The sequence below is a fragment of the Schistocerca americana genome, chromosome 3 (genome assembly GCF_021461395.2).
Source record: "Schistocerca americana isolate TAMUIC-IGC-003095 chromosome 3, iqSchAmer2.1, whole genome shotgun sequence".
NCBI classification, from domain to species: Eukaryota; Metazoa; Arthropoda; class Insecta; order Orthoptera; family Acrididae; genus Schistocerca; species Schistocerca americana.
Window position 1 is genome coordinate 828,933,422 of NC_060121.1, and position 12,264 is coordinate 828,945,685.

At 38.3% G+C, this 12,264-nt stretch overlaps 1 protein-coding gene across 1 annotated transcript in view; it reads left to right on the forward strand.

Annotated features, from left to right (window-relative positions):
* Positions 1-12,264, forward strand: part of LOC124605202 (kazrin) — a 1,111,833-nt gene that overhangs the window by 1,003,983 nt on the left and 95,586 nt on the right. The window contains exon 15 of the mRNA XM_047136736.1: positions 5,863-6,051. Within this exon, the coding sequence (XP_046992692.1) occupies positions 5,863-6,051 (189 nt within the window). The remainder of the gene's footprint in view (positions 1-5,862; positions 6,052-12,264) is intronic.

Below are 12,264 nucleotides of genomic sequence, written 5' to 3' on the forward strand. Positions count from 1 at the left end.
GCTCACATACAGACAGAACGTACTCTCATCTTTGAAGATAACAGAGTCTCTTTTTATTCTCCTCCCGACTCTTTTGCAATACCAGAGTAGCCATGCTTGGCAGTGTTGTGGTGCCAATTGTAGCCTGATCAGAGACACACATGATCTAAATCCTGCTGCAAGTGGTATGTGACGACACAGCAGATGCAACATGTGCCTGGATTTCATCCCTGGATGATGTTCTGTCGGTCACCACTGCTTGCACAATGTGTTGATCTGGGCATTATAACCATAACCACCCTGTTGTAGCCCAATGTTGACTTATTAATTTTGAAGTAAGTTAATAATTTAGGCAGCTGGTCACATTTCCACAGCACTTTGCATGCTGAGTTAGTGACACACTGCAGTGAGAGGTAGCAATGGTAGAAGCTGAACAAACAGTTTTCGTAATACTGATCTTTTATTCTTCTTCTTTGTTGTAAGTTGTAGGCTCATAGACATTCTGAAATATAACTTTTTATACTGTTCTAGAGGATTCTCAGCTTTATTTTGTTAAATAACATGAACACTGGTGGACTTTCTGGTGTTGAACACATATATTTTCAGTCATTTCACTTTACAATACAAATCAACATCATCCATGATGCTAACACAACACACATAACTTGTACTCCATCCTCATGCTTCAAACTCATACTACTAACTACATAAAGACAAAGATTTACCTCTAACAACATTTAGCAAAGAAAATACTATCACATATCAATCTATTTGTGCAAAACCAACTCTGAAACATACATTTAAAAAATAAAGTAAAAGTAATTGTTTATCATTGCTTCTCTTTTTAAGAAGTCCATAATCATCATTGTAATTACATTAAGTGTTTATATATGTTCACATTTATACATTTTCATATATCTGTATGGTAGTGAATTTCTGGGTTTTGAATCTTCAACTTAGGAGTTGGTCAAAAATGGTCAAATGGCTCTGAGCACTATGGGACTTAACTTCTCAGGTCATCAGTCCCCTAGAACTTAGAACTACTTAAACCAAACTAACCTAAGGATATCACACACATCCATGCCCGAGGCAGGATTCGAACCTGCGACCGTAGCGATCGCGTGGTTCCAGACTGTAGCGCCTAGAACCGCTCGGCCACTCTGGCCGGCCTATGAGTTGGTCATTTCATATGATCCAAGATCTGTTAGGATATTCATCTCACCATAACCAGTTTTATTATAGTGTGCATCCATTCTATGCATACAAACATTACATGGTTGACAGGTGTGAGAAGGTTCCACAGACCACTGTTGGAAGCAGCAACACATCACCAATACCTTGTACTTGACATGCACGGAATCCACCATTACATCCATCCAGCTTCCCACAGACCAACAATGCGATCCCATTCAAATGGCTCAAGTCTTTCAACAATTCAACAGGAGTTTGTAATCATCGGTGGGACTTAATTGTACCCTAGAATCAATGTTGCAAATACTGTTCACCTCTAAACTCAGCACAGTTACTATTTGCAAAGCCAAAACAGAAGATGCATAAACAGAGCTCCTGAGAGCCATTTGATCACCAATGACTGTGACAAATGATCAATCACACTACAGTCCCTCAGCACACACGTATTATACCCAGGTGTCACTGAAAACAAGCCATGAGGATGTTGCACTTTTTCCAAGCAGAGTATTTTCTGACAAGAGCATGATTCCACCATATTTGGACCGAGTAAATGCAGCAGAGCATAAGGAGCCAAGACCATGATGCCTTACTGTTCCGGGTATCAGTCACACTGAATGGTTCAATTCCATGTTGGCCTTCTTTAGATGAGCAATACTGAGCCACAGTGGTGCTCTATATTCTGCAGTATTGAAATTTAACTGTAAGGAAGAGTGTTGTTCTCAAAATGTGCTGTAATCTGTGATGGGGCAAGCCATTGTTTAAGGAGAAACATATGATTCTGTTTTAGTTGTTCAAGGTTAAAGTCTTCATTCACAAAAGTATCACGCAGGAGTTCTTAAATCCTTCGACAATACTTCCTCTTCTGTTTCCATGCACTTACGTTGGGTAGCTATTTCCCAGACATAGTACCCAAATTTTACAGACTCTATCTCAGTTATGTTGGTGATATGCAGATATAAAGAAGTGATGTCAGAGTGGATCCTTGTGGGAGCCCATTGATTAAGTATATTTGTTTGCTCCTTCTATTACTTATGACAACTTCCAACAGTCTGTTGCTAAGCACCTTATTCAGTAGGTGATCTATTTTTTGGCAGGGTATGATACAAAAAAAAGTTGCCAAATAAACTCTGCCTTGAGACAGTGTCAAAAAATAAACATAGCAGTTATCTTTAGATGCTTCCGGAAGGCTCTTTGTAGATGCAAAGTGCTAGCGTACCTGGTCTGTACGGTTTTGTTTGTTTAGTAGGGTGATCAGGCAGTAGGATATGTTAGTGGATTTACCTGATTTAAGTCGATAACTATTTTTGCTATCTTAGGATGTGGGTTATGTTTGCCAATTGCATTATATCAGTGATACACCTTTAGAGCTGCATTACTGCATATTTCACCCAGTTAAGCAGAAACTATGAATTATTCCATCAAAACCAGAAGCCTTTCCTGTTTTCATTTCTTTCAGGGATCAGTAATTTCTTGATCAAAACATATTGGCTATAATGCAAGTTCTATTCAGACAACAATAAAATAACAACAATAAAGCATCCCTCTCAGTAGGGCTTCACTAGTTTCAAAGAATTGCAAATGCAGTCACACTGTTCAGAAAGAATTTACTGGATGAACAATGAGAACAAAATTTGCAGCATTTGAGAAGTTTAATTCTTTTCTAAAACTAACCTACAGCTCTAAAAACCTAATTTTCTTTATAATAGTCACAGGCAAATATGGTAGAAGCTGAGGAAAAGGGTGACTACCAGATGTAATCAAAGTATCTTCTGCCAGAAACAGAGAAAATTATTTAATGAAGAAACCTAGCTCTAATCAAGATTTAAAGGTGCACTAAAACCAGTGATGACAAATTATTCCCCATGTCACCAAAAAAGAAAAAAAAGAAACAATGAACCAAGCACAAAAATTACAAAATTACAAGGGAAAAAGCAAAGGCAAAGTGGAGCCTTATTAAGCATGAAAAAGATACACTTGACAAGGTAAATGATAATCAACTCTTTGGTGACATTATTGTGAGACATTTGATGTTAGGTTTAATCATTTGCCCCTAAAGTCAATGAATTCTTCCTGACAGTAGCTGCAAACACAAGGACCAAAAAAATGGATAATCAAAAGCAGATTCTTTAGGCTTACTTAGACAGGCATTGCATACTACAACCTGTCCGGATAGCCAGGCACATTAAAAGCCCTGTTTGCAGGACACAGCGAGGCCCCAGATCGAATCTGCCTTATGAATTAACAATGGGAACCAGTATGATGGCCAGTTGTGCCCTTGATTTTAGCTCGTTTGCCACATCCACTTAGGTAAATACTGCACTGGTTCCCAGACTCAGCCTCAGTTACACAATGCTCAAACATTGAAAAACAATGTCACTTTCGACCATGCAATTTAATCATACACTGTATGCAGACAGAGGGTGTACACAAATTCCTGCCTGGGGAGGGGAGCTGGCAGTAGCTCTGTTATGCATTTGGGAGGCATAATAATAGCTTCTATACAGATAAGGTTGTCCACACAATTGGAGAAGTATCACACCAGTCCTGGCCTGGCACTGGCCAGATATAGGGCACCAGAGTGGGTGGATGGATTCATAACACACCAGCAGGAATCAATTTTGCCAACTCCCCAGTTAAAAAGACCAAAAAAATCATTAGTTTGCTGATGAGCAGTACCTTGTCTGACTATAATGGTATTCTACTCAAAGTGCTGAAATCTTGTGCTGACTTGATAGTGTCCTCTTTGAGTTACCTAAGAAATAAGTCAATGAGTCAGGATGTATTTTCTGAGAAATTGAACTCTGCAGTATTAATACATCCTTGTCTGAAAGTAGAAATAAGCAACCCACCCCTTTCCTCCATGTTCTCCAACATTTGTGAGAAGATAGCTTCTAACAAAAAGTTTACTCTACATGGAAAGCAATATATGATCTTGAAAAAAGAAGACATAACTACCAAGAAGCTAGAATATGACTTTCTACATTCACAACTACTTTTGAGAACACTATCACCCCAGTAAATACTATCAAGTCATATTAGTTTGCTTGCTTGACTATGTCAATCAAAATAAGCTAGTATTATCATAAGTAGCTGTGTATAAATAAAGTCATATTGATAGTCAAGGAAGTTCTGGAAGAATAAAATCGTATTGCATCTTCTTAACATTCATGTCTTCCTTTCTCCAAGTACTTGAAAGCTTTGGAACACTACATGCACAAACCATATTGAAAGAAAAGTAATGCCTCCACTTTTGTAACTCATCAAAAGGTGGTATCAATGATTTGCAGGAGGCACTGAACTATTCTGTAGATTCTCTTCTATAGTTCCAATTGACAGGAAGCTTTAGCAGTGAACAGTTGTGTTATTACAGAGAAAATAATGGAAGGTCAGTCAAAAATTTTTGGCAGCAGAAGGAAATTCATCACATAATGCTAACCATTTATCTTTATGGTGACTGTGTTGATCTAGAGCACTGCCCATCTTTGGTCCAGTAAGAATAAAGTTGATGGTGCAGGAATGTCTGACTTGCATGACAAAGGAAGAGTTGGATGTCATGTGACATGGCCACTGAGCTGAACAAGCAAAACATGGAACACCAATCAGTTCAGTGTTACATCACAACATCTCAAACTTTGATATGATGAATAACAAGGAACTGAAAGAAAAAGGGAAATATCTTCCAGCAGCATGACTGTACCAGACTACACACTTCATATAGTGCCACAGCACAAAATGAAGTTCACAGCCATATAGCATCCTCCATACAGTCTAGATTTGGTGCTGTTGGTCTACCATCTGTTACCAGTAATGAAAAACAATCTGTGGGGACATCACTATGAATATTAGATAAAGTTTGCGAACTGCTGGAGGCTGTGTGTCTACATTTCCCTGACAGCTTCAGAGAACTTGTTTGTTAATGGCAGAGAGCATCCAATTGTCTGGTGCATATGTGGAAAAGAACATCATTAATTTAAGAGCAAATTCTAAGGATTATTTGTGCATTTGGTTTATTAAAATATTCTCACCAAAACCCAAGTTTCAGAGGTGGAGGCATTTCGTTTCATCCGACCCTCATAACATACAATATCAAAAACAAGAAAAATTATCCAAATGACATTTTCTTTGAGCTTTTCAACGAATTTGAATGTGTGAAGATAAAAATTTAACAGGGAAACTGAAGCCCTGTAGTATAAAGATATTTGCCTTGCATGAATAGAGTCATATCGCTAAAGCAGGAAACGGAGAGTCTCTTTGAATGTGGTATCCTGTGTGGTTCAATACTTGGTCCAATCCAGTTCCTTACCTGCACAAATCATTCACCAAAAAAGAGCACCTTAGAAAACTGTAATGTTTGCTAATGATAGATGTATATTGAAAAAAGTCCAAATCTTTCACAGAAATAGCCTTGAGTATCTGCTTGTACCTGTTAGTGTATAACTTGACTCCTTCCACATCCCTTAAGACTCATTCTCCTTCATGGTGGGATTATGAAACACATCATGGAAATCGTTGAATTAATACATAAATGAATACAGTAGAACAAATTTTAATCATTATCATAACGTTGATACTGTATCTTCTCGCTAGCTATATACATTTGAGTTTAGTATTATGATACATCCAAAAATTTATAAAACTTTAAATTAACTCTAATGAAAACCAAATTATCTAATGAAAAAACACAAATTTCAGGTGCTTCTTGAACTTAGCGATGTTGAGCTAGAACTGGGGCTAGGAATAACTCATCCTATGCACCGAAAAAAGCTTCGCCTGGCTATTGAAGAGCATAGGCACCCTGCACTTGTGCGATACCCATGTATAGCACAGCTAGGACACACATGGGTGTCCAGTGAGTGGCTACCAGACCTTGGTCTTGCTCAGGTAAGCATAAAATACCTACATGAGAGAAGATGAGAGTTAAAGTAAAACAGAGGAAACAAGAGACGAGTAATGGGAAGTAAATAGGATTCGTGGGGTAATGTATTAAATTGATTCACTCAAATTGTTTTATTTTATTGTTAGTAAAAATTTACTCATACAGCTGTTGAAGCGCTCTTGTGTGCCTAATTAAAAAGTGGAAAGAAAGAGAGAAAAAGAAAAGAAAAGAAAGGAGAGGGACATAACTGAAAGTATTATTTGTTTCTCATTATCTGAATCATTATTTTGTCATTACTAGAACAAAAGAAATTATTTTGTATCAAGAGGAGATTTTTAATTTGAGAAAACTGTAAAACATCAAGAAGACAGATTGATTGACAGTTACTTACTTCAGGAAGCAAATTTTATGTTCTGAAGATAAGTAATGAAAGCCCATTCTGTCTCACTGTAATTTTACAAATGATGTATTGTTACATCTTTGTAGAGAATATTCTCCACTGGACATTGCATTCAGGTTTGAGTTCTGGCACAGTCCATTATTTTAAATTGAGATAGATGTTCTCTATGGTGTATTCTCTGATAGAGAGCAAAAACAGATCTTCTTAGTAACAGCTCAACACTGTGACCAACAAAGAGAGGTACCCAGTGGTGAGACTGACTTTTTGAAACCAAATATATGGTGATGTGTGTTAAGATCCCAAGCATCACACCCTGCAGCCATTCACTCCGGTGGGCCCTTGTTTGGAGTAATTGACAAAAATAAATTTCAGAATTTTGCATGATGCTCAGTAGCATTAAAAAGTTGTACTCTGTGGACTGGTTGTGTTGTGTAATGGGTAGGGTCAGAGCTTCACATACAAGAGGTTGTGGGTTCCAAACCTTGTCAAGTACATGAATTTTTTTATTTTTAAATCTTTATCAAAATTACTTTGATCATTATTGTTATTCAGTTACTTGGTTTAAATGTAATTTTTTATTTATATTCCTTTGTCACATCATTTTAATCATCATATGAACTTTTTAATGTGTTTCATTTTTTCTTTGTATCATTCTTCCTCCACTCAGAATTTTTGTGAATCTGAATTTAATTACATTTATCTGTTATAACAATCTATTATTTGAACATTCTGCTCCAACAGTTAAAAAACAAAAACAAAATAATATATTTATTTTGAATATAAAGGGGGGCGAAAAATGCATTTTCTATTACAAGATGTGCATTTTTTTCATGGTAATCATCATCGAAGCATTTAAAATGTAGCCTAAATTCGTAATGCACTATGGACAAAATAACACAGATGAAGATTTAAACAACGGATGGGTTTATATATCAAACAAAATTCAAGCAATATGAAGAATAGATATAATGAATGTAATAATCTCGACAAAAAAAATACAATAATAAAAACAAAAGAAATTATACCAAAATTAATACATAAAATTAAACAAAAACACATGAAAAAAGATTTCAAGTAGAAAAAGAGTTATAGGAAGAAAAATGAGAGCAAATGAAGAAGCTGATATGATTAAAATGATGTGACAAAGGAATAGAAATAAAAAATTACATTTAAATCAATTAATTGAATAAAAATTATGATCAAAGTCATTTCAATAAAAATTAATGCTCATGATGAAATTAAAACCCACAACCTCCTGCATGTGAAATCCTTACCATATCCATTACACCACACAACAGTTCTGGATATTACAACCTTTTTAATGCTACTGAGCATCATGCAAAATTTTGTCACCATTTACACCGAAATGAAACCCCTTCAGGGTGAATGGCTGCAGTGCATCATACCTTGGATCTTAACCCACATAACTGTGTATGATGATGATGATGAGATCCCATACTCCGAGGAGCATAGGGGATGATGTGCGAGACCCACACTGCCCTACTAGGCAAGGTCCTAGCAGAGGTGGTTTGCCATTGCCTTCCTCCGACCATAATGTGGATGAATGATGATGATGAAGACGACACAACAACACCCAGTCATCACGAGGCAGGAAAAATCCCTGACCCTGCTGGGAATCGAACCTGGGACCCCGTGCGTGGGAAGCAAGAACTCTACCACAAGACCATGAGCCGCTATGGATCCAAAAAGTCAATCCCACCTCTGGGGACCTCTCCCTGCAACTCAAACTCTTCGATACATCCTTTCTCCCAGAGATGCTAGTCCTGCAGTAATGTGGAAGTGCCTCTGTGGAGTTTTAAAAAAATATGTAAATGAACTAGTGACTAGTCCCAGTCCAGCACAGAATTTTAACTTGTCACAAATGTTCATCGTTGATCATACTTAACACCACCAGCAGAATGATATGTGACTGCAGAATCTGTGTGACAGAGAGAGCATTTTGATACAGAAGGTGTGTGTGTGTAAAATATCAAATCCACTGAAAATATAACTAGAGTAAATTTCAGTCTGTAATGTTATGAAAAATTTAAATAAAGAATCATTATGGTTTTTGTAGATTCATATGTCTATTTTCTGTCAAATAGTACCTAAATGTGATGAGGTGAAGCTGTGGTCAAATTTTCACAGGAAAGATCATAATCAAGTAACAGCAACTCAAAACTTGCTTTTGGATCCAACTGCTTTTAGTCAGTAATTGTAATACAAACAATATTTGCTTTATCAAATCATGACAAAAAGATGTACTCTGTTAGGTTGTAGAAGAAAAATACTGGACATCAGATTCACAAATAGAGGTTAATTCAGAACATATGGCCTTAATTTACAGTGATAACAATGATCAGATATTACATGAGGTCAGTGAAGTGTAGAAAATGAAAACCTAGTTAATTTTACCTGTTCAATTGTTTCAAATTTTTCCCCTGTCTGTGGGAACTTGACAGAAAAAAGGAGGAAAGACAGCCTTCACCTAGAGTTATGACATCTTGTGCTCAGAATATAATAAACAATAACAATATATCAATGAAAACAATCAAGTTTTAAAAATACTGTACATGAAAACATAATATAATTGGATGGATAAAAAATCTACGTACCAAGCAGTCACAGGAGGAAACACATGTAAAACTTAAGGAAATGTGCAAGCTTTCAAAGCCAGTAGCTCCTTCCTCCATCAGAAGGGCTGAAGGGGGAAGAAGAGGGATCAAGGAAAAGGACTGGCAAGGTTTAGAAAGTAGAAAGAGTTACAAAAAAGTCATGGGAGACCATATGGGATGGGAATAAAAGACTGATTGTTGGGAACTGCACTGGAAAAGATTTGAAAATCTGAGAGCTTAAAGGTGGAAGACAGGCTAAAAGCAAGGTAGAGATTACTGACAAAACATTGTGCAAGAGTTAATAAGAGCAGGAAACTAAGTGCATTTTACGTGGTAGACATGTGAGGGAGGGAAGGAGTGGGGGAAAATAGACAGGTCATTGAATAGAAGATCTAGAAAACTAAAAGTCAGGGAAGAAAAGGAATGGATATTGAAAATAATTGCTGAGACCAAAGAAATTAAGGTAAATTAAGACCAGGTGGGTGGTGAGAATCAAGTACTGTTGTAATTCCACCTGCATAGTTCTGAGGAAATGCTGTCAGCAGAGGGTGGGGGGGGGTGGGGTGGGGGGGTGGGGGAATCCAGATGACATGTGTGTGGAAACGGGCACCAAGGTCAAGACTGTCTTTCATAGAGCATGCTCTGCTACAAGATCTTGTGTGTTGCCGGAATACCTCCTCTGTCTAAGCCCATTCGTCCTAGCTGATAACTTGGTGGTAGTCATACCAATGTGAAAGGCCAAACATTGTTTACATAACAACATCTCACAGGTGGCTCTCACTTTGGTAGTATGTGTTTTGTTGGTTACAGGGCTGGTCTAGGTGGTGGTAGGGTGGTATACACGGCAAGTCTTGCAGCTGGGATGGTCACAGGGATAGGAGCCATAAGATAGGAAAATGGGTGCAGAAGAAGCATAGGGTCTGAACAGAATATTGTGTAAATTGGGTGGAGGCCCCCCTCCATAAAAAACTATTCTAGGTATGGTGGGTAACATGTCAGACGGAATGGATCTCTTTTTAGGAGCTCATAGCCTTGTCGAAGTTCCTGATTAATACAGTTAAGAGAAGAGTGACTGAGTGACAAGAGGGGTGGTTTTTTTACCCTTATGAACTGAGCTGATGGAATAATTATGTGCAATGACGGCTGAGTTGAGAATGGTGGTGTACTGCTGTAAAGTGTCTGCATCTGAACAGATACATTTGCCTTGAATGCCGAGGCTGCAGTGGAGGAAACGTTTGACATGAAAAGGATGGCAACTGTCAAAATTTAAGTACTGTTGCTTGTTGGTAGATTTAATGTGAACACAAGTGTGTAGCTGACACTTGGTGAGGATGATGTCAACATCAAGGGAAGTAAATGGGATTTGGAAGAGGACCATGTGAAATTTAATTTAGAGAATTTAGTTAGAGACTGCTAAAATTTTAACAGGTTAGCCTCACTATGAGTCCATATGGCAAACATGACATTAATGTATCTTAACCAAACCTTGGGCTGGCATCCATGTGCCCCAGGAAAAGATTGCCATGGGAAGGAGCCATCTTATGTTCCATGGTTGTGCCCCAGATTTGTTTGTATGTCTGCTCCTCAAAGGTAAAGTAGTGGTTCATAAGTATAAAGTTGATAAAGGTGAGCAGGAAGGATGTCATGGGTTGCATGCTGGTTGAGGTAATTTTTAACAGCAGACAGATATATACATGGGGAATATTGGTACAGAGGGAGGTGGTATCAATAATTGCAAGCAGTGTATGTGGTGAGAGTGAGACAGGCACAGATTTCAGACTAACTAGGAACTGGTTAGTGTTTTTAATGTAGAGGGGAGTCTTTGTACTACAGGTTATAGATGTTGATCAACTAAGGTAGAAATACATTCAGTGGGTGCTTTGAAGCCAGCAGTTAAGGGATGGCTAGGAGACTGGGTTTGTAGAGCTTAGGAACAATGTAAAACGTGGAAGTGCATGACCTGGTTGGGGTAAGAAGTTCTGTTGGTCGAGTTGTTAGTCCTTGGGGGGAGGGGGGCTATGGTTTTAAGGAGGTGCCGTAAGTCAGTTTGTATCACAGGGATGGTACCTTGATGGCAGATGCTATATGTAGATGTGTCAAACAGTTGGCGTAGGTCCTTTCTTACATACTCCCATTGTTGATGTACCACAGTGGTAGATCTCTTGCCTGACAGGAGGATAATAATGGAGTTATCAGTTTTTATGGAATGAAGAGCCTATAGTTTTGCAGAGGACAGGTTTTGATTGCGTTGTAGGGACCTGAGAAAGGGTTGTGGGGCAATGCTGGATTTTAGGCATTCTTGGAATGCTTGTAAGGGGTGATTTGCAGGTAATGGTGGTGCATCAAGTTGGAATCATGGTCAGAACAGTCAAGGCAGAGTTCAATGTCAGATTTGCTGTTGAAAATGCTTTGAGATTGGGTTTTAAGTGATATTTCCAGGTGACATTATGTCTGAAAGAAAGTATGTCCTTAACCAATGCAGCATGAATAAATGCAGGTTTATGGCTGCAAGTGGAACTCTTGAATAATACAGACAATTCAAGGGCCTTAGATTAGAAGTTGAAAATACTGTACTATTGTGGCTGGTTCTTCTAATCATGAGTTACCATTGCCGTGGGAGGCAGCGGCAAAGAGTAGGAAATGTTAAGAAGGTTGGCCAAGACTGGTTTGTAGGACAGGAATGGTGATTAATGGTGTGACTGTGTAGGGAGTTGGAGAGAGACAGGAGATAGTTTAGGAGAAGGTAGGACAGCTTTTTGAAGTGAAGTCTCACTTGTTGTTGCAGTACAAAGCTGGCTTGATGGATGATACCATCCAAGGAATCATGAGGGGCAGATAACTGCAGGTTTTGTAGAAGGAGATATGTCTGTTGGATTGGAAATAGGCACATAAGGCATGTAACTTGCAGATTAGCTGGTACATGCAAGAGATGACTGTATTTGAAACTGTAAAAGGGGCTGGTGCAGAGAGGGATTACATCCAGAAATAAGGACTTTCAATGTAAGGCCTTTAGGGATAGCTCCCAGGGATGTGCAAATTTCAAGAACCAGAATGTGGAATCTTAGTCTGGGCAGTGCAAAAACATTTTTCAAAGGACTGGATATGATATGTGATGGGTTCATTGAGGCAACAGAGGAGAGTTTGGTGTATTAGAGATGATGGGAGTGGCAAAAAAGAAGAAGAAGGCAGGAGGGAGGATGTGA